The sequence below is a fragment of the Echiichthys vipera genome (assembly GCF_963691815.1).
Source record: "Echiichthys vipera genome assembly, chromosome: 6".
Classification (NCBI taxonomy): Eukaryota; Metazoa; Chordata; class Actinopteri; order Perciformes; family Trachinidae; genus Echiichthys; species Echiichthys vipera.
In genome coordinates, this window is record NC_139831.1 from 21,558,278 (window position 1) to 21,582,036 (window position 23,759).

At 41.1% G+C, this 23,759-nt stretch overlaps 1 protein-coding gene across 1 annotated transcript in view; it reads left to right on the forward strand.

The window, feature by feature from the left end:
- Positions 1-23,759, forward strand: part of ablim3 (actin binding LIM protein family, member 3) — a 52,512-nt gene that overhangs the window by 9,883 nt on the left and 18,870 nt on the right. The window contains exons 2-4 of the mRNA XM_083915716.1: positions 324-461; positions 16,125-16,308; positions 21,575-21,690. Of these exons, the coding sequence (XP_083771842.1) occupies positions 324-461; positions 16,125-16,308; positions 21,575-21,690 (438 nt within the window). The remainder of the gene's footprint in view (positions 1-323; positions 462-16,124; positions 16,309-21,574; positions 21,691-23,759) is intronic.

Here is a 23,759-nt window from a genome sequence, read left to right on the forward strand (position 1 = left end):
CTTTGCCATGACACACCCTATAAAATAAATTAGATAAAAATGAAAAATAAAATGATTGCATACTGTATGTTGCCATTAAGTGCACATTTAAGATTTACTGAGTTCATATTATAAAACTAATGAGACTAACTAAGCTTAAGTTATCTTAACTAGCTAGCTTGTTATTATGCTGATAAAATCTGCCACAGACAGTTCTTATTTCAGCTAGCAAAATTAACTGTTGCCAGCTAGAAATTACAATCTTATCTACTATCTAAACAGTCACTTACTTCTGTAAAATAGTTAAGTTTAAGAATATTAAATATGTGTCTTTTTGTCTTCAGCAGCTTATCACCAAAGCTCTGCCGGCGGTGATCGAAGTTCTGGACTAATCCGGTGCCAGCGATGTCGGGAAGTATGCAAAGGAGAGGTGGTACGAGTACAAGACACCCACTTTCACGTCAAGTGTTTCACCTGCACCGGTAAGACATGGCAACCTGATCCATAACAGCACAAAGCATCAAGTATTAGAGTAGACAAACAGCTGTAGTGATCATACAAACGGGTCTTACAAAGTCTGCAGGTGTGGGTGGTCCTGGTCATAAATGTTTTTAAAGTTATAATACGACAGGACTTAGATACCAGTAGTAGACATGAAACCAGACATCTATCTTGCTCACGTGCCTACTTTCAACACACACACACACACACACACACACACTGACACATAAACACTCACTCTTCATCCATCTTCTAGTGTACATGCTGAGTGCTACTATTAGCCCACGGTGGGGATTGGAACGGATCAAAGGTGCCTTCCAGGGGACTTAGGCTCCTGCTAAGGTAGCTTGTTCTCGCGCTGCCAACTTGGAGAGGATTTACCTTTGGTTGTACACTATGGTCTATAATGAGATTGTGTCAACTAGCTTTGCAGGGCTACAGGTGAGCACTGGTGACCTACTGTACAAGAGATACAGGGGTGACATTATGTCAGATCCTCTAAGAACAGTGATAACGTGACATGTGTTTCTCTTTGGTAATGTTTTAAAGGGATTTATTTATTCTAATGAATATAGACTATATATTTCTGCTACCTTTTACATTTCTGCTAAAATTATAAAATAACAATACTTTTGTTTTTCTTTTACTATTTTGCTCACATGTTGTCAGCTGTACAGGGCAGGCGAGACGTTTTTCTGGAGTTTTATGCTGCAAGTGGTTTGCATGACTGAAAGTGTAAAATTTAGGAAGCTGATGATCTGATGAAAGGGATGTTATTTTCTTAGCAGGATTGCAAAAACTCCTTCTCTACATTTGTAGAGTTAAATGCAGGTCTGTAAGGGGTTTATGAAAGTATATGTGCATTTGTAAATCAGAAATCACAGAGGAATTGTATTTGCCATGCTGCTGTACAGCCTGGAGCAAGTGTACTCAGTTTTATGTTAATAATGCCATTTCTAAATCAAAGACATTCAGTCATGGTTATTTTCAGTCATTTGCAGATTTTGAAAAAAGCTATCACATGGATTAAAAATGTGTACTCGTCAGTCATCTAATCACACCCATCTTTGCATAATCATAGACTAATGTGACAATTTATGACAAATCTCTTCCCACTTTGTTCCCCAGTCATCTTATTACTCATGGGTTAAACTGAGTTATGTTGACATTATGTCACACTGGCTTAGAGTTCATTAAAGTTCTCTTATTTAATCACACTAAACATTTATGAAGTAAAATCTTACAGCCAAAATACATGAACGGACCTGCAGTTTATGCAGCTAGGTGTTGCACAATGAGCTATTGTTATGAGCTATGGGTGTAGCTCATTGTACAATACACTGATTTAAACTGAGTTTGCATTGTGGCTCTGATTGTGATCAATCAGACAGGCCAGGTAGAGAGAGAGATGAGAAACAGAGAGTGAGAGCCAGTTATGATAAGGCATCAGGGGTATCTGACTAAACTGGCATTAGGGGCATCTTCACAAATTGTGTCCCCATTCTTTCTGATGACATATAACGACAATGTTTCCTACACCTGTTGGAGGGCCATGTAGCCGCACGCTACCTCCTACACGCTCTACTCAGGTGCCACCCCACGTCTAAGCTAAACAGAGTATTTCCAGTAAGTAAGAATGCGTCAGATACGAGCAATCGCCTGAGGTGTGCTACATGTATAGGGTCTGATTCCCCGGGCATTGTCCGATGTGCATGAGAAAACGGCTTCAGATTAGTGAAAATAGGCCAGATGTGGCACTGTTCCTCTAAACGTCTTACTTATTTACTCCATGAAAATAAAAAGAGAGGAAATACTTAAACTTAAGGCTTTAATCTTGTACATTGCATCAAATTGTCACCTCCATTGGAAAATGTGATAAAGTTTAATAGTTGTTTAATTCATTTCAGTGTATTTGAGATTTCATATTCCCCTAAATAGGCACAATTTCTTATGCATCTTGACTTATTCCATTTATGAATATATTCCTGTTTTATTCCTGTTTATACGGGAGTTCTTTCAAGCATTAATGTGGACATCGTCTTCCATTTAATTTTTTATTGGACTGTTTAATACTTGCATATGTTTTTACACATACTGCATTTCCTTCAAATGTCCACCTTAAACCATTCCAGCCCATATACACAGACAACACAATGAGTGAAATGAGACCATACTACTAGCAGTTATTTTGATATTTCTGCAGCAGCTGTAGTTGAGGAGAAGAAGCTGTAAGCTGAGTAAGTTGTGTTTATTACTGTATAGCTGCACTACACAGTAGATAAACTCACTGGAGGCTATTAATTGGAGGGCTGTTGTTACATGGTCCTTACATATGCACACATACACGCATGCACTCAGCCATACGAGCTTGCACGTCCATACACGCATGCACGCTCGCTGTGGTTGTGAGGGGTTGCTGTGGTAACGGTGTGAAGGGGCACCTGGGCCCTGGTTGGTGGATATTCTCAGCATCTCTATGGTGCTATTAACCAATCGGAAAGCTACATTCTGTGCCCCAGAGAAAAAGGGGGGTGAACACAGGAAGCCAGCTGTAAAGAGAAGAAGAAGAAGAAGAAGAAGAAGAAGAAGAAGAAGAAGAAGCAGAAGAAGAAGAAGAAGAAGAAGATGAAGAACAAGAACAAGAACAAGAACAAGAACAAGAACAAGAACAATAAACAAGAAGAAGGGGGATGGGGTGCTGTTTGTATCGCCTAAACATTGCTTCATCACTTAAGTGGTGATATCTGATTCCCACTTGCTCTTCTTGCTTTTCATTTCGCTCTCACTCGCAGCAGCGGTACAGTAATGGAAAACTGTCATCGATGAGCATCATGTTAAATACACCTGTCAGACAGCCCTCCCCTCTCATGTTCCAGAGAGCTCTCCTCATCACATGAGGCAATGGGGCACTATTGTGCGGCCAGACTCTGCCACATCCCTGCCCATAATATGCTCTCCTGTGTGGGCCTCTGCAGAGCCAGCAGTCCTCTAAAGCTTGTATTGTTCAGTGTCTAACCCCCCTCACAAACAAACATGTTGCATGTTCTTTTGAACTTCATAAACTCAATCGATTCTGTCTGTGCTTCTATTCTTTGCTATTCACTAGGTTCAGCATGGTTGTGAATGCAGTAACAGGATTTCAGATTGAATTTCAATACTTTCTTCCATCTCTCTATTGCTTTTTTCTCTCAGTTTTTATCCCTCTCCCTGTTTCTTTTTCCCGTTCCTTCCTGATGACGGTCACCCGAGCATGAAATCAATTTCTCATCTTGGGACAGGATGACATTGGCATGCTGGCCGTGCGACTTAGAGGCTAATGGCTAAACTGTACTATACCATTGCACCGGAGTGACAATCCGCTGTCATCTGGCAATTGCCTTATCTGTCGGACGTGTTTATGAACTGCTGGCATTTCAACGTGTGATTTCCTCCTTTGCTCTTTTCAGAGAATCAGCATGTGTACTCAGCTTATTGACCTTGACCAATGATATTTTGTGTGCCTCAGTCTATTAATTTACACTGGAAAACCATGACATACAATCTAAGTTATGTCCCCCTTTTTTCTACTCTTCCTTTTTTTCTTTTTTTATTCCTGTCTCCTTTTTCCTCAAAAGGGCTGACTTTGCCCCGCTGAATAGATCACAATCACAGTCAGTCAGACACACTTACTTTACTTTGTGAGCATGCACATTCACTTAGAATGTAGAAATACATCCTTACATCCCTTCCATCCTTTTGTCCTCCCTTTGTCTTTCCCCACACATTATCATAATTCCTCTCTCATGCATTAGTCAGAAGATCCCTAATCATGTGCATTTAACCTCTTATTTGAACCCATTATTCAGCAGCTGATTATAGCACAAGGAATCAGAAATGCCATCAGCTCGAGGAAAAAGTCTGTGGAAGATGCTGAAGACGAAAGCCAGCTCACAGATTGATGCTTCAACTCTTGACACAGAGAAGGCAGTGGGGATGTATGCGTGTGTGTGTGTGTGTCTGTGTGGGTCCCATAGCACTTCTCAGGCTTTACAGTATGGATAATGTGGTTTTGTATTACCGGCAGACAGACTGACTCGTGCATACTGGCCTAATGACATAGTGACCACATCTATCCCGCCTCTGAAGCATAATTGGCACTCTTGGATTCCAACAGAAACAGCCGGTCTATCAGTGGCGCAAGCGCAAACACACACATGTATCAAACGCAAAGGCAAAATGTGCATGTGTTTCCCTGTGCAACCAACTCACATGCAGACAGAAAATACAGAAGCACAGAAGCAAATATTCAAATGCAGACAGACAGATGAAAACAAAGACACATAGACTGCCAGGGTGCTCCCAGTAGTTGTTCACTACTGTTTGTTTTTTCAGACAAAATAGATTTTTCTCATAAAACAGCGCTAAAGGGACAGGTCAGATATATACTTGACTGCTCTGCTAATGCTCCATCTCTAGCCGGTGTTTTCACCAGGGCTATTGTAAGATTGCTGCATCTTTGTCTTTTTCTCTGCAGACCCTTTTCTGTCAGTTCAGCCTCCCTTTGGATGTCATTAGCCCCCATCACTCAACCTCTGTGGTAATAGCATCGACCTAACTGTACTGTACCGCCATTCTGTTCTCTGAAGGAGAAGACTGAGATAGAGATCTCTGTCTGCTCTGAGATAACAGAGGGGAAAGGGGGAGAGGAAAAGACAAATACCAAGAGGAATGAAGAGAAAACGAAAGAGAGGTTATAGAAAAAGACACATAGCACAGAAAAAAAGTAGGGGTTATAGGGAAGGGGAGCTTCCTGTAGCTATAGCAACCGCTGGTACGCTGGTCCAATCACCACGCCAATGCCTGGTTGCTAGGGAGAGATCTGGTGGAGAGAGAAGGGAGCGCGGCAGGCAGCGGTGCTTTTCCCCGACGACTCTCCAGGATCTGGGATAGATGACAGGGATTATACCTCTGCTTGTCTCTCTTAAGCGTCACCGTCCTTGGGGATTTTCACACACTAAAGCCCTGCCTATTGTGTGTATGTGTGTGTGTAAAATGTTTTATGCCACAGTGATGTAGTGAGCCTGCAAGTGTCTAGCTCAGAGAAGGAGTGATTTCTAAATGATAATGAAGATCATTAAGTGACAACCCCTGCTGTGTTGGACAAACACACTAAACCAGTACATCTGTGTAGAGCTTGAGCCGCGGTGCCTTTGAATTGCATATCAAAAGGCTCCATCTTAGTTTGATTATCCCTGTCTCTATGTGTGTGTGTGTGTGTGTGTGTGTGTGTGTGTGTGTGTGTGTGTGTGTGTGTGTGTGTGTATGTGGCTGTGAGTGTGTGTGTTAGAGGGATCTCATTCATGCCTACTTTCTCTGCATTATCAGCTACCTCTCTCTATATATCTCTCCTCTTGCCCTTTTTTTAGGACATCTCCATCTGTTTTCTGCTTTTGATTTTTTTAATAACCACACTAGTGGGCAATGCCAGTCGAACGGGGCGTTCACACCAAACAGCATAGACGCGAATTGAGTGACAACTCTGAGTTGAAAATCAATGTAAATGGCGCGATTACATGCGATTCATGCAGACGGGGCGCGAACGAAGCGTTCAGAGAGTCTGCCGCCTCTGGAGCGTCTGGAGCGTCTGAAGCGGCGCAAAAAAAATATTAAACTTTTCAGGTGACATTGTCGCGTGACAGCTAATTAGCGTTAAGATTGCGGTAAGCTTCATCAAAGTTCTCCATGAGAAATCCAGGGGCTCACCAAATCCGCTATTGTTGCAGTCCTTAGGGGAAACCAGTCTGTTCCTGTGGATACAATATAATGGATATAACTATGAACTGTGGATGGCAGTGACGTGCCTTTAGGCATCTAGTCTGCCAGAAATCCCGAAGAAGAAGAAGTAAGTCGTCTGTGAAGAGTGAAGCTGAGGAGGAGACCGGGCAGCAGCCTGTATGGCTTCGCAGGTTAAATCACTGACAGCCTGATCTCACTACAACACAAGGGCTCTTTTAAGCTCAGTGGGGGGTTAGCTTCAGTTAGCTAGCCGCTTTGGCTGCTACATGTGATAGACGCAAATGAAGCGCTGATCAAAAATGTGACAAATGTGAGAAAGTGGCGCAATACAAACATCTGCAATTGTATTCACGTCATTCGCGTTTGGTGTGAACGCAACACACTGTAAGTCTGCCACTTTGATCCAGATCTCAAAAACTATTGGATAGATAAAATTTTGGAGACAGTCATTGTCCTCTGAGGATGAACAATGCTAACTTTTATATGGGTTGTTATGAAATGTGGTATAGATATTCAAGGTCGCCAGAGACTGAATTTTAATGATATTCCTTTCCTTTAATGAGCCTGTGAATGTTCTCATTCGTCCAGGTCATCGTTATCCTTAAAGCAATTTCAGTCAAAAACAACTGGACTGGTTGTTTGTCTAGGAAGACGTTTCACCTCTCATCCAAGAGGCTTCATCAGTTCATGTACGCATCTGACCAGGCTGGGACTGGTCCAACGAACTGGTGTGGAGATCCAGGTATTCCTTTAATGTCACCCAGCCCGTTCTCATTCCAAGGGCATCAAATCCAACACCTTGTCATGAGCCCTTTGCGTTTAGTACCAACGCACTAGGCACCTTTGAGCATCTGTGTGAAACGCACCAGGCTTTCAGCTGTAAACCCAACTGCAGCGATATTAGATGGTCAGAGCAAGTGCTCCAGAAGTAAGTGTGAAAAGGTCAGCTTAGGAAGGGGATAGAGGTGATGGATGGTTCAAACACAACACAGGACTATTGCAGGAAACTGCGGTTTGTGCCCTGTTCATGTATAGTGTGTCCCAGGCATAACATTAGTTACATTACAAATATACTGATTTTTACCCCACCCATGATCTTTTCCTAACCCTTTCCAAGTAGTTTTGTCAACGTTGACACATGTTCTCTGTGTTTAAAACAGCAACCTTTGTGGAGTGTCACAATTTGTCATGCAGGGCTACCCGGTTTATTGTAGTGATTTAGTGATCTTTTCTTTTTTTAAGTGAAGCAGCAGATATCATGGGACATTAAAGCAGCCAAACTAATAACTGTAGTTATTAAAGTGACAGAGGAAACTACACTTTTTGCTTCTGAAGTTACTGTCCCCCAGACATAGCAGAGCAGCAGGTCTGCTTTGTCTACATTTTAGAGAATATGAATAATATTTTCTTCAATAATGATGAATTATTTCACCTATCTTCTATTAATCTGAACATTAATTGTATTACCCACTTGATTTGTATATTAACAATGGGAATATGGATATGACTGAAATCTGTGCATCACTAATCTTACTATCTAAATAATGTGCCCTGTAAATAGCAGCGAAATACTGCACCTTTGACTCTAGAATTTAAAATAGTTTTTTGTTGGTCAAATGCGCAAACGCTTTCGGCTGCCTCAAGAAAGCCATGTGCCAACTAATTTTAAGACCAACATGATCATGGGCACACAGATTGCAAATACATGTCGGTAGCAATGAAAGTTGCACGAGTACAGCCTCACAAAGCTGCTAGTGTGTTTATAGACTTTTTATTTCACTCCTCTTCCTGTCTGTCTGTCCGCCTCCTCTCCCACCCTGTGACTTGGCACAACTTGAGAAAACCAATGATTTACTCTTGAAGTGTTTCCTCCTGTCAGAGGGGCTCAGATCCTGAGGACAGGGGGAGGGCCGGGTGGCCCGGGCACCACGTTGGTAGCATAGATGTGGGGTTGAATAGGTAAGTACCTCTCGGCTGAAACTCATATCTGCCCCACTCTCTGCCAAACTGTGGCCGCCCCTATTAGTTTGAAGGGAAAAAAAACCTTGAATATTAGCATAATGTTGACGGTAGAGCTAAAACAATTAGAATGTCGGCAGTGCTACTTTTAAGTACTGTATAAAGCATGTCCATTTTCTTAAAAGCCCATTATGAAGACCTAACTAACATAATGAGCTCAAGGAACAGTCTTCAAGGAAGGTTGCATGGAGTAACTGTCCTGTAGCGAGAAAAAAGGGTGCAAATTGAGATAAAGTGGAGACCTTGTGCTCAGAGCCGCAAAGATTTGGAAGCGGTCTTAAAACGGAAAGAGAGAGAAAGAGAAGGGGAGGAGGCAGGGTTGTCAGCACTATTTTGGGGATCCGGCCTGGGCCGACTTTGAAAAGGGAATTTTAATTGCATCTGTTGGCTGGAGATAAATACCCAATCACCCGGACCCCCTGTGGGTGCCTAATCAGTGCGGTTCTAATGACCACAGCTGCAGACACCGGCCTACATGCTAACGTCTAATCACCAGACTTATGATCTCGATGCATCTTTTAGTTTTCTTTCTTGGAGCACCTTTTAGAGAAAATGTGATAATGTGTGTGTGATGCATAAACTATTATCATGGCTAGCAGTGGATGCTATTTTACATTTTTGTCTACTATTATCGTGCATAATGTCATTTGGAACAGAACCGCAATTCCTTTGTGAAAAACTCGTTTACACAGGTTTTAATCATGGACATAAGAACTGATCTTTATAGGGCATCTTCTGTGTGTAATAAGCTCCCCATCAGCATTAGACACATGAAAAGCTGACTTTATTTTAAAGTTAAAGTTTATTTAACACAAATTAATGAATCCCTTTTAGATCTACAGTTATTGTGCTTGTTGATTACTATTAGTTACTCTTGTTTGTTTACTATGGAGTGGTTTCACTTAGTCACTGTTATTTTATGTGACTTGTTGTTTTTGTTGTTTGGATATTTATGGATATATCTACCTATTTTTTTTTTGTTTTATTGATATAGTTATCTTGTTTTATTGACATAGTGCCATTTCATTATTGTTTCTTTTTATTGCTTTCTGTGTGGACACCAGGAAGACTAGCGACCACTTTGTGGAATCTAATGGGGGCCCATTTAAAGAAATATAAAATGTACAAATAGATTAAAGTAAGTCTTTCGTGTAGTTTAGTCTTTGTTTGGTTTAGCAGTCTAATTAATGAGTAATAGGATTGTTTCTCTATAAAAATCATACATAGTTCTCATGTACAAAAATATTTATCAACTTGGAAATTGTATTATAATCTTTCACTCTAACTGTATAGACTTTACCACAAGTACTAACATTGTAAACCCCCAAAGGCCATTCATAGGACAGTGAGGGTCTACGTTGGTTGTACTGGGGTGTTGTTTTTATGGGTGGGTGTCCACACCATGTGGTGCTGGTTGTGTGGCTGTAACCAAAGCCTTTCTTCTTAGAGCCAAGCTAAGCCACCAAGCTCTGAACCAACTCCACCCACTGTGCTGGCGACTGCAACATGTGGAGGGAGAAGTTTGAAACTTCTGCCTCATGGTTACGGCTTAAATAAAAGAGCTGGAAAAGTAGAGGGCCCGCATGCAGGATGTAAAAATCGAGGCTGTAATAGAGAGGTTTGAAGAAAAGTCCATCATCTAAAAGTTGCATTTACCTTAAGTCTAACAAGGTGCACTTAAACAGGTGCAAATGTACAGTAAGGACCTTAGTTTATTCTATTTTTTTTCTTTTCTTGTTAAAAACATACAATACTGTAGAAACCATGTACCTTGGACGTATCAACTTTTCATAAGCTAGAATAAACACACTTTTTCTGCATTGTGATCATGACAGCACAATGAGATTATAGGTGAAAAAGTAATGTATGTCTATCTCCATCTTATGTTGTTGTCTGTTTCCAGAGCCCTCCCGTATGCTCCTTATGGTAACTACTAGACTCCACCCCGCCCTATCAACATTCTGATACTGTATTGCATATTTCTTACATAAAGTGTTTCCAGAAACATATTTTAGTTTACGGTTTAGCTGTAAATTCAGATAAACTTTACTTTTTGGCTGACATTTTTTTATGAAAACAGACAAGAAATGTGCAAGACAGTAACAGAATATTGCTTCATATTTGAATAGCGCTGCCTAGTTTCACAGTTTGAGAGTTCAGAGCACTTATTGATGCTGCTTCAGAGACTTCGGGTGCAGTGGACCTAGCAGAGGTCATTAGGCAGACAGGGAGTGGCAGAGAGACATTACTTTTTCACATCTGTCTCATTGTGCTTCCAGAATCAAGTGACAATTTCAGCAAATGTGATTTTTTTTTTTTTTACAGAAAGTAACCAACTTAAGCTTAAAGGGAAAACTTCACTGTAATTTTTCAAATTTTCGAAAGATACATCACTGATAACATTTGGTATTTACAGTCAACAGTTCAAACACAACAAAACCAAATATGCCACCACCACATCATTCAGACTTAGGGACCTAGCTGTTTCTAGGGCAACTGTGGCAGGCTTATGTCTCCTATGGCAACTGAGGAAGGAGGATGTTCTTTGCGGGGCATTCAGCCAATCGTTCAGATAGAAAACAATATGATTAGCCAGAACAGGTGAGCCTTCCAGCCAGCCTATCCAATCCGGTCTGAGCAAATCGGGCGTCTGTATGCTAATGAAGTGCATCAGGCTAACTGAGCAGTTTCCATTCATTTGAAAATCAATCTGGGTGCAGATTGGAAAGCAAATTGTTTTGAAAGAGAGGGAGGCAAAGGAGAGAATGAGAAAGTGAACAGCTAAGAGATAATGATGGTGCTGAATGTAACTACAATTTAGTTTTAGAAGATTAAAAACATTTTTAATTAAGTTAATACAGCAGACGATTTCAAGACACAGTGATTTTTCTCGCATGATGAAGAGTTAAGCGGACGTGGAAATATTTACGCTCCCATTCCCCTTTTCCATGCAGGAATCAGATAGCCTGTGATTTGGGTTTCTGGTAAGAGCCTCAGTTAGTCTGGCTTAAAATGCAGCAGGGACACTTTTTGAAACTCTGTGCCATTGTTCAGTGGTTCTGGAAATGTGGTTTGCACACACAAACATATTTTATAAACAGGCTATTTTAAACCTCAGCTCTGGTCTTCCTCATGCATCCCTTTCTCTTCATTCTTCCCTTTCCTCTCTTCCTTTACTCTCCTGCAGCTTCCTTGCCTTGATGCCAATGACCTGTCGCAATGATAAAGATCCATCATCATATCTCACCATACACACTGTCCCATTTCATCATCTTATCCCTGCATACGCACACTGCCATCTCATCGGGGATGGATTTATGTGTTTCCATTCTCCTCTGGGAGCCGAGATTGTTTTGTTTTTAAGTGAGGGCCCATTGATCTTTTATTACACCATTAAGTCAATACGCTCCACTCATAAACAGCTTGAGATTAAATGAGCCCCTTTGAAGGGTTTATGTGCATGTGTCCGTGTGTCTGCCTGTGAGAGTGTGAACTCTCAGACTGCCAGCATACACTGAAAACTGGTAGGGAGCCAAATGTAGCCTGTAGCTGCAATGCTAGTGTTTTTAGCATGACCATGAAGAAGCCATTTATTAGCAGCAAGTTGTTGGTAGTCAAAGTGATTTATCCACGAGCACTATGATGCATTGTTGAGTTTAAAATGCTCATTTACTGCAAAGAAATCCACCATCATTGACGGGAAGTGTGTTGCAGGCATTTTACGCCCTCGTCAGTTGGACCTGATATTGTAAACCTCATGACTAGCAGTTTTTCCACACAGATTATATTTCCATGTTTCATGCTGTGATAATGGTCAATGGTTTGGCTTCTGTGTAGAAACAGTATGTTTTCACAGATAATTGTTGCTGGTTAAAAAGCCCACTACAGTCAGATCAGTTTACAGATTTCAGGAAAGAATTTAAAGCAGCTGAGACGTATTTTTGGTGATAAACTAAACGTCTCCTAAACTAAACTAAATACTCCACTGCTGCCAGGTGCAAGAGTTATCACCATAAAGGCTGACAGTTACTTCATGGAGTCATAACCGGTCGCCTGGTAACACGTACCAGCTAAAAAACAGCCCGGTACAAACAAGAAATAAGTAATCGTAAAAAGTTCACAGGTTCGGCTATTTTGTTCGACGGAGTGTTTGGACCTGGAAATAGTATTTTGAAAGGGTGTTATGTAGGACTTAAAAACCAGATCTGTAGTGACACAAATAGACAGACATACACGTACTGAGCACTCACCGTGTGCATACAGAGCAAACGATTTTAGTGACTTCCCCGTTGGTATGTAATGAGACTGAAGTCGATGTTCTGATGACGCTCGGAACTTGAGTTCTGTTGTTTTGTCTCCCTCTTCACATTTGTGACAGAGTAAATCGTCACCAGTTTTGCACATATGGCACCACGCACTTTGGACTGAGTGTGATTACATATGCACTTTAATAATTGCACAGACACTTTAAGAAGAGCAACAGCACTTTATTGGAGATTTGCACAATACATTTTAACACATTGCTTTTTGTACATTTGTATTGAAATGGTTACCATATGTATTGAATGTTTGTCGCCACGTTTGTTGTCCTTTGTTGGGTCTTAAGGTTGGCTGTGTGGGCCGCGCAGCACAACCTGGAAGAGGGACATGGGGTTAAATGTGCAGATGAAACGTGTTAGTTGCTTAATTGAAAAGTTAAGAATGAGTATTTATTTATTCCCCATACACTTATGGAGCAACACAAGAGTGTTGTGTACTCACCACTCTGTTGTCTTCAGGGTGTGCAGGCTATATATAGTTCCGGGCACAGCCAAGTGTAAATTGGTGTGGGGATGGTAAATGTGTGCATTGTATTTTAGTGGCGGTAATATGAAGTGCATTGCTGTATTTTCTGTTAGTGGACGGAGAGTAGGATGTATATAGGTCACAGAGGAGGTGGTGTGTGTATACAGAAATAAAAACAATAGTGGGTTAAACATGTTTTAGGCAGGGGATCCCGGGGAATGGATTCTTCCGGGGTAATGGGTTGACACCATAGACATATAAAGAGTAGATGCCGCATCGAACGTTGGGCCGCGAGAAATGCGGCCGCCATCTTGGACCGGTCCTTCTCCCAGATAAGTTCTATGAGTGACTCGTTGAGCCTATGAGTTGAGCAGTAGAAGGAACAAGATGCCAGAGCACTGTGCAGCGTATTCCTGCTCTAATCTAATATTACAATATTACAATTCATAATCAGTACGGTACAGTACAATTTTAAACAATTATACATAAATCCATGCATTTTTGAATGTTATAGTGAGTCCCTCAGGCTGTGGCAGGTAGATAAATATTTAGCTGCCAGAGGAGCTGCTGTCCCTTATTTTATTATTATTATCTTGTCACAGTAGAGGCGTGGAGATTAGCCTCTGTGGGAATGTTAGTTAATTTACCCCCGGCCAGATGTGTGTGTGCAAGCCTGTGTATATATTAAAGGAGAAGCAGGGGTTGTCGTACATGTGGTCTAGTGTAAATGGATTGCACATTTCCAGCAGTAGGTCAGCGGAGGATGTGCTGTGGTTTCATGAGAGGAAGACACTTCAGAGACAGTTCATCTCAGGTCACCTCAGATATTCTCAGTTTTGTTTTTTTAAATATTGAACATGACATTGACATGAATTATGAGATCATTTTTCATGTCATGTCACTTTTTTTTTTAAGTTTAGACTATCAAAGGAGAAGTGACAGAATCTGACCAATATCCTTTGCTGTTAAACTGTTTCATCAAACAGGAGCAACATGATGTGGGGTTTATTATAAAGAATGAATTAGAGATTTAACATGTATTTCCCCTCTGTGCCCGATATTCTCACAGCTGAACTAAATGTTCCATACATTTTTACTTGGTTTTCCACATCTCCACTTGAAAGCAGGACGAACCAGAACTGATGGGTCCAGGCTTTTTTAGTTCAGTTGTACCACAGAAGTTGAAACAGTCTGAAAAGAAAAAATCATACATTTATTTAACTAAGGAAAAATCTTAAATGGTTTGTATAATTTAAAATGGATATTACTGAACTAGGGCTACAAGGTGGTGTAGTGGTTAGCACTGTCGCCTCACAGCAAGAAGGTCACAGGTTCGCATCCCGACCTCAGCCTTTCTGTGCGGAGTTTGCATGTTCTCCCCGTGTCTGCGTGGGTTTTCTCCGGGTACTCCGGTTTCCTCCCACAATCCAAAGACATGCATGTGTTAGGTTAATTGATGAGTCTGAAATTGCCCGTAGGTGTGAATGGTTGTCTGTCTCTGTTCGTCTCTATGTGCCCTGCGATAGACCGGCGTCCTGTCCAGGGTGTACCCCGCCTTACGCCCGATGTCAGCTGGGATCGGCTCCAGCACCCCCGCGACCCCGACCCCGGGATAAGCGGTTGAAGATGAATGAATGAAGATTACTGAACTATGCCCCGTGTTTTTGTTTGCACATTAAATACAATTACTACATAATTAAAATATGTAATAAAGAAGACATTCACATAATTAGACCTTGCCTAAAAACAAAGGACACAGTCATTTTAGATACTATACAAAGTTCTCCTACAACATCACTTTCTTTACCAATTAGAGCTACACTCAAATTGGTAACTGTGCAAGAACAAAACAGTGTGAAAATGATCGATTTAACAAAATGTTATATATATTTTTATACCACACACACTCGCTCCCTCTCCTCTCCACTACCACGACTATGCGACTGGCAGAGCATGGATCATTTCTGAATATTTATTAACATATAGGGTTCGGCTCTTGTTTTTTTTAGTGCTTTGAATGGAAGTGTGTCTGTTTGACTTGTATTTAGATGTGTCCAAAATGTCATCTCTCTCTCTCTGACCTAATTGTATTGATACTCTTGATTTATATGTATTTTAATTTTCTCTGAGTGTGTGTGTGTGTGTGTGTGTGTGTGTGTGTGCGTGCGTGTGTGTGTGTGTGAGAGAGAGAGAGAAAGAGAGAGAGTGAGTGAGAGAGAGATTTATGTATTCATGTATGAAATACAGCCTATTAATACTCTATAAATGATTTCTCTTGTTGTGTTTATATTTATAGTGTTTGCAAAACACCTACCATACATCACATATATCATATATCAGAATATTCTATTACTGTTAATCCCACTGTGAATATTAAAATACGCTGAACCGTGTCCTGTCCTTACACTGAGTGGAGCGGGCGACCGGGCCAAGATGGCGGCTCCACCGCTCGTCAGCGCCAATAGGCCCAACGTTCGATGAGGCGTCTACTCTTTATGTCTATGGTTGACACCCTATAAATAGGCGCCATTTTGGCAACCTGGTGTTCTTTTGGTTGGTGGCATGGATGTGCCTATACTGTTTGTTAAGAGTGATGAATAAAAGAACCGCCTTGGTGACCCACCTCAAACCTTGCCTGTGGATCATTTATTTGCTGTATCATCCAGCTGCAATTGTGGTCATTTTCACAACATTGTTTAGCGCAAAATGACTTTTCCACTGATTATATCATTATATTCCCATCAGAGCAAATTGGCTCACAACTGTCTAAAGCGGAATAACTCCCCTAGCAGTCATGTGTGAAGACAAATGCACACACCACAAATAAGCACACAAACGGGTAGAAATGGGTTCACTCAGAACAAATATATCTCCTTGTCTGAAGTCTAATGCAAAATTCAAGGTGATAACACAGACGGATAGGGTAAACACTTCAAGCTACTGAGTGTTTTATAATTTAATTTGATTACAAGAAGAAATTGTTAAGAAAAGTTAGTGCATAAGCTTCAGTGTTGTGAGTGTCCGGATTTCTCACTCTCTCTCTCTCTCACCTTTTCTCTCCATAGTGTGTAACTGTGATCTGGCACGATCTGGCTTCTTCCAGAAGAAGGGCGAGTACATCTGCACGGCAGATTATCAGCGCCTGTATGGTACACGCTGTGACCGCTGTGACAGCTTCATCACAGGAGAGGTGGTGTCCGCCCTGGGACGCACATACCACCCCAAGTGCTTTGTCTGCAGTGTCTGCAGGTACACACACACACACACACACACCTACACATTTTTTTTTCTGAAAAAGGAAATTGTGCACGATGTTATCATTGAAAACGTAGATGGCGAAATGTCCATTTATGCAAATAGCCGGCCACGTGTAAACGTAGCCTCAGTTAAGGAAAGTCAAGTCAAGTCCAATCAAGTCAGAGGTCATGTCAAGTCAATTCACTTCGGGCAGTATGCTGTCTTTATAAAGAGAAAATAAAATGTTCAGTGAAATAAATGCAATCAAACAAAAAACAAATAACTTTCTTACAGCTTATTAATTTCTGAATTTCTCAATCAAAAACATACCCTCTCCCCATCAATTTTAAACACTGAAAGAACTTCAGCTTATTTATTTCTTGATTTCCCTTTAATTAAAGTTTTAATCTTGTGATTGGGTTGATAAGCGCTATCAACCGTTATCAGGCTAATGTTAGCTAGCTACAGAATCGTGAGGGAGCAGATTTTATCCGGCTAACGTTAGCTCACCTCTGCCCTCACAGACACCAGGTAATGTTACACAGACGCTTCTAATGTCAACATTTGACCTGACACACCTGACCTGACACATGATGACTCAAATTTACTGTTGTAAATGAACACAAACAAGTAATTTGAGTCATCTTGTTTGTGTTCATTTACAACAGTAAATGAACACAAACAAGTAATTTGAGTCATCATGTGTCAGGTCAGGTCAACACACAAGTCTTTAACTTCCAAGGCCAAGTAGAGTCTTACAGTAAGTCATATATTTTAGTTAAGAAAGAAAGAAAAGAAAGAAGTCAAGTTGAAAATCTCCCAAAAACTTTAAGTCTATGTCTATTTTGACCTATTCAGATATTTGTTGGTTGGTTACATATTCGGTTTTAAAGTTTATGATTTGGATATTTGTTTTTTCTTTTTGTTTTTCAAAGCTGAAAACTAACAGAATAATGCCTTTAAATAAGTCGGAGGGCACGTGTTGCAGCACACTGTTCTGTATCTGTTCAGTCCTGCGATGAAGCACAAACGTTAAGATTCATTAGTGAGAGAAGCCCGTAGAACAGGAGATTGTGGAGCTACCGATTAAGAAATGAATGACTGCATGTTTTCTGCCTCATGACCACATAATCCTTCCTTAAATAATGCTACACGAGCTTCATCTTTTGAAATAAGAAACGCAAAGGTGAATCATTTCTTTATACTTTAATAATGCTATTCAGCTCATGATTTGGGCTTATCTCAAGCTCCTGAATGTCACTAAAAGTCTGATTGGAAAGCTCAAGCGGTCTGACGTTTTGCTTAGTCGAGACACGATTCCAGAGAAGAGAGCTGACCTGGTGTTTCACACTGTTAGTTTAGTAAAAGTAGGCCATCTCTCCTCTGACCTCCATCAGTGTGCGTGTTAAGCTTCTCCTGAACGAAGTAGGAGTCAGCACCCCTGTTGGCTCCTTTCCTCCTTTTATTTCACCGTTTCCCTCTCCCTTCTCTTTCTCTTGCATGCCCATCACTGTTGGTTTTTCTCTATTTTGCTCTGCTCCTATGTGTTAAAGGGTTTACATAAGAGCAATCTTCCCCTACCTCCCTCCAGGAGAGTAGTGTTTGTCTGTTGTTTATCTGACATTGGCTGATAAACAAGCGGTCATGCTCAGCAGCCCTGGGCAAAAAAACCTGAACTGACACCAACTGGCCGGAGACAGTCAGTGGAGCAGTCCTGGCAGTGTGTGTATGTGTGGGTGTGTCAGTGTGTGTGGAATAAACTGGAAGAGACAGCAAGAAGCCAAAGGCTGAGTCTCTCTTTTCCTGCTCCGTCTGCCCTTTGTCACAATCCTCCCAATTCTTTCTTGTACTTCCTCTATTTTTCCCCAATTCTGTCTTCCTCCTCCACGCCCTTCTCCTCCTCTGTAACCCCCATTTAGTCCTCCTCTTCATCCTCATCATCACCGTCATCATCTTCTTGCTCTTAACCATGAATCCATCCCATCGTCTTCCTTTATGCCTTCATCATCATCATCGCTCTTTTGATGTTTGTCATCACAGCCTCAGCTCTAACAACATGCTGATTTTTTAAAGAAAGCAGTGGTGATCATAGCCAAAGTGCTTTTCACTGAAGCCAAAAATAGCTTTATTTCTTCGGCCAGTTTAGTAAAGGGGATTTTAGCATGAGGTTTGGGGGGGTGGTGCATTAAATATGTAAACAGTAAATTTTTAAAGCGCTAAAAAAGGCTGACAAGACAAGACTGTCTTGAGGGAGGGAGTGCAACACACAGGTAAAGACAAGGTCAGACACAGACTAAAACACTCACACACCATCACAGCATAACCTGTGCTTAAGCTGGACTATAGACTGGGATATCTTTAGTGACCTGACATGATTGAAAGTGGATATAGATACAAACCTAGAAAACATGCTTTGTGTGTCGAATACCGACTTTTTGCATGTGTCAGTTAAAATCAACTCAGGTTCTTTTTTGGCAAATACACTCATCAAATAAACTTTCGAGACATTTTTTTCATGTAACAACTATTAACAGAGATATCCCAGGAGTCGCTAACAGGCGCTAACATGCGCTAACATCTGAATGCGGCTAACACTGATTAGCTCGGGGTGTTAAGGTGAACACATTGAAAAGACTTTTAACCACTAATACTGCTCAAGGTAACACCACACCTTTGCAGAAGGCGTGATAAGAGTCTTACCACATAAAAAGAAGCACCAACAACGTAGTTAGCGAACCCAGAGTTTATTTAAAGAGTATTTTTGAAAGAGTTACCTCCTGGCCAGTCCATTCAATTCGATTATCAAATGCAATCCAAAAGGAAGGAACCCATTGATGATTTATTTAGGAATCGGTCGCCTCTTCCAATTTATTCTGCGGACGTGGAAAAAAGGGTCCTGTGAGATGCGGTTGATGAGGGATGGAGAATCCTCCATAGCAGTCACACAGCTGTTGCAGTATTCAATGATTCCAGGCCACGGCGAAAAATGTCACTCAGCATAAACATTCTTCTTCTGTGCCCATGGGCTCACAGTACCCACAAGCACACCAAAAAATGCCCTCACACGAAGACTGATGTTATGTCTGATGCTACCCTGATGCTACCTCTACCATGTTAGCCAACCTTTTACATCTATTATTAACTTATATTTCACCAAACTGCTACAACAAGTTTACGTGTTTTGCTGGAATAATTATCAATGGGATCCTTCCTTTCTGATTGCATTTGGTAATCGACTTGAATGGACTACTACAAGGGAAAAATATTGTCTCGATGGCTTATTCGATGAGTGTATTTGCCGAAAAAGACTTTAAAGGCCCCGTGCTCTTTTTTAGGTTTATATGCTTAAATGTTCAAAACTACTCTTTGAATATACCTGTATTCACCCTCTGTCTGAAACACTCCATTTTTAGCACCTGTCTCTTTAAACCCCCCTCTTAGAAAAAGTCCAGTCTGCTCTGATTGGTCAGCGTTCCTGGGTCTTCTGCATCTAAACTCTCAGCGTCTCTGCACCATCATTGTAGCCAGAAAATCACTGTAACCAGGGGCGTAGGTAAGGACGTTGCTCCCGGTGCAACGCACTGGGGCCCTTGCCATCCCTAGGGGCCCTTGATGGGAACCCCCTTGTGCGAAAACACAGAGCAAGATAACACTGTTCCACTACCATTCACCATCATCTGATAGCCTGTGAACAGTTCCTTATGAAACAACATAGAGCTTTGATTGTTTTGTAAATGTTGAGAATAAAACAAAATAAATGAAGTAATTGTGATAAGAATTATTTTATTTACGGCCAAAGTATCATTACTGAAACGAAATAAACATACATTAAAGAAAAGGAGAAGAAAATATATGAGTTTGTTGGGATTACATACCATCATGACAGTGATGTATAAGAAAGACGGAGAAAAACCAGTCAGCCGTTTCATTAAGAACTGTTCACTATCAGATGATGGTGAATAATAGTGGAACAGTGGAACCTTGAGCTGCATTTTCGTGCGGTCGTGCATCGCACTGGAAGCATCGTCCATACACCCCTGGGCCCAGATCAAAAAAAGACATGGAAACTTTACTTTAAAAATACGAGACTGTAAAATTAAAATTTGCCTTAGTTTATGAATAGATTTTAACCTTTGGATCAACTGAATTCTGAAGCCTAAATATAACTTTCATCGGTTTTCATTGACTTGTGTCCCTTTTAGTATTTACCAGTTGAATCTTTTGTGTCTTGTCTCTGCTGGCTCATCTCTTCTTCTTTGGATTTCTTCTATGTTTTTTTTGGATAATATAAAAACACAAAGGAGCAGACCTAGAATCTATGTGCCACTTCTCTCCACACACATATATTTAGACATTAAGAGTCGTAAAAAAGCTCCCTAGAAACAAATCGTCTGCAGCTGCGTGTATATTTTGCACACACCTTAATACATGCTTGCCTCTGTACATCTTTAAGTGTGTACATGGATGTACTGCACTCTTCTGGGCTGACTGTGAGCTCTGCTGGAGACTCGAGCCTCCCTCTGGGTCTTGGCTCCGGCTCAGGCCTCGGCGGGGGAGTAAAAGGATTACTGCCATCTATGTCTTTTAAACAGCCTTCCCTAAGCCTTTTAGCTCGCCAGTCATTCCCACATCCTCCCCAGTCATAAAGAAATCAATCTGTCTCTACAAAAATGCTATAGAGAAAAGAGAGACTTAACGGTGCATCATGATGTGGTAAATTTAATTTCATAGGCACTGTTTTGCTGACATGTCCTCTACTTGTTTGCGTGTATTTACTCTTCTTAATCTTAGTTTAGTGTCAAAGCTGTGAAGAAAACAGTAACCTAGTGACACCAGATGTGTAGGGAGTAGGCTAACTGGGCAGGCAGGCTGAAAGAGAAAGAGATGGTTTAGATCAGTATGCACTCCACTAAGTCTCCCTAATAAGTTCTCTTTCTCATTGTGAGAGACATTTTCCTTTTAAAAGCCCATGGCAGCATCACATTATAGCCTCCTTAATTACAGAGCAGCCAGGTGCTCCTGCAACAATCAATGTCCCATTAACCTGTCGCCTCTACTGTTTGGAAATGTACTTTCAGGTTCATAGAGGATGTCAGACTTTATTTAGCCAGGATTATGGCCTATCTGTCACCCAGTCATGTTCCTGCCAGCACCCATTTGTTATATCTGTGTGTAGACTGGTGTGTAATGTAAACACATAGAATCACTGCAGGCATTTGTATCTCCTATTGTGCGCTAGGCTTCTAATTCTCTCTTTTTCTTTTCTCCTCTTCCTCAGTAAACCCTTCCCCATCGGAGACAGAGTGACATTCAGTGGAAAGGACTGCGTGTGCCAGCAGTGCTCTCGCACACTCGTCAAGCCAAATGAACCGATCAAGATCCACGGGCCCAGCCGTAAGTCCGGCGTCCGCCTCGCTCTGTCTGTTCTGTTTAGGGCCACCAGGCGCTACAGTGTGCTGAGTCTAATGCGATGTGTCCATGAGGCCCATTTAGCTAATAGAGTGTCTGTCAAATCAGTGGTCCAACCTGTCGTGCTGATCTATCAGCTGAGAATTATGCAACAGAAACAGACACATCATTCATTACTGTCAACACTAAACATGCAGAGAATACAGCATTTTATGTAATCAGCATACGTCTGGTCACATATTCCTGCATGAGCATAAGCACTATATAATGAGCTGAATGTCCTGTGCCGGTGACAGGTAGATACTGGTAGAGTGCTAATCCCTCACCCTTTAAGAAAAAAGAAGGAAAATGACAAATTATGATTCCACAACAGAGCAATCGTGATTGATGGTGAATCATTTGTTATGTGTGGCATATAGACAGCAGCCTGCCGCTCACCGGCTGTGCAGTAATAACAGATGGTAGAGAGGCAGTGAATAACTGCCCTCCCCAGATCGCTCCATTCAGGAGAATAAAATCCAAACAGCTCCCCAGGTAAGTGTTCATCACTCAGGCAGTCCATGAGATGAGACACTGAATGTAATTCATTGGCTTTTACAGCCTGTTCCTCTGTTATTTTGATATTTTAAAATGCAAATAAACAGTGTGCTGGTAGTATTTATCCAGTACAAAATAATACATTCAGGGTAAACAGGCATTTGATAAAGTGGTGGACATTTGCTTACACACACATCAATGAACAAACTCTTTCCCTAAGAAAAAATAGTTGTTGTCATAATACTTCTTTGTGTCTCCTTAAAGCAATTGTTCAAAGTTTTTAAACACGCTTATTCAATTTCTTGTCACGCTAGGTGAAAAAAATGATGCAACTTTCATGTCTGTTTACTATATGAAGCTGCTACTAGCAAGTTGCTAGCTTAGCTTAGCGCAAGTCTCTCCTCTGTCCAAAGGTAACAAATTCTTTGTATCAGCACCTACTTTAAATAGATTTGAAACAAGCAAGATATAGCATGTTATTAAGTGAGCTTTAGAGGTTCTAGTGGGTGTATTTTGTTGGCCTCTGGCTTCATTTTCAGCCCCTGAGTGTGCCACTTGATGATAAAAAGCTTCTCATTGACTGAAGGGTTAAGAGAAGTTAACCATCTGCTGATCTGCTCATCTGAACGGACAGACATGAAAGTAGAAACAATCTTCTCATCAAACTCATCAATAAATCATATAAGGTAATTTCCTAAATGTCAAACTATTCATTTAAAGGATAAATAAACATTCACAATGACAAAGAGCAGGGAGCTACTTTAGTGATGTAATATTTTGCATGTCAGCTGATGAAAACACCTGCTGTGACATCAGAGACTGGATCGTTACCAGAAATGAGACAAGAGTGCAGATGTTTTCTTTCCTCCATCATTCTATGTAACCATATCTAACAATTCCTCATTCCAACCTGTGTTACATCATTTTTAGACATTCTGCTGTAATACTGTACCAATTTCATTCTGTGGCTAAAATAGGAAACTTTATCATGAGTCATGACTCAGAAGAAAATCAGATGTGCGTAGTCACAGTCTGGAGTTGAAATCCTGGCCCTACATACTCACCACCACATGACATTTAAGATTTATTTGCACTGCAGAAACCTGTCTCTATACACTGCAGTTTTTTACTGCAAAAACACAGTTTGTCTTGGCTGACAGGGCAGAGTGGAGTTGCCCTTCTCTCAGGGGCAGTAGACCAGGTCAGAAAAGGTTAAGCTATACCAAACGTCTTCCAAATGGAAACAAATGGATCGCTGACCTTTTATTTCTAGGGGATTCTGTCACTCTGCAGCCAGGCATCATTTGTAGCATCTATGCTGTCATGCTTCTTTCTTGCTCTGTTTGTGGTGGTCAATAACGCCTGCTGGGGCGTCATTCTGCGGGAACTGGAATCGTGCAGACTGCTTGTATACAATAAGTGCTGGTGTGACAGAGAGAGAGAGCATCATATATGTCTCATGTGAGGGGGGATTTTATTCAACTGTTTTTGTCCTGAGGCTATTTCAGGGAGTTTTA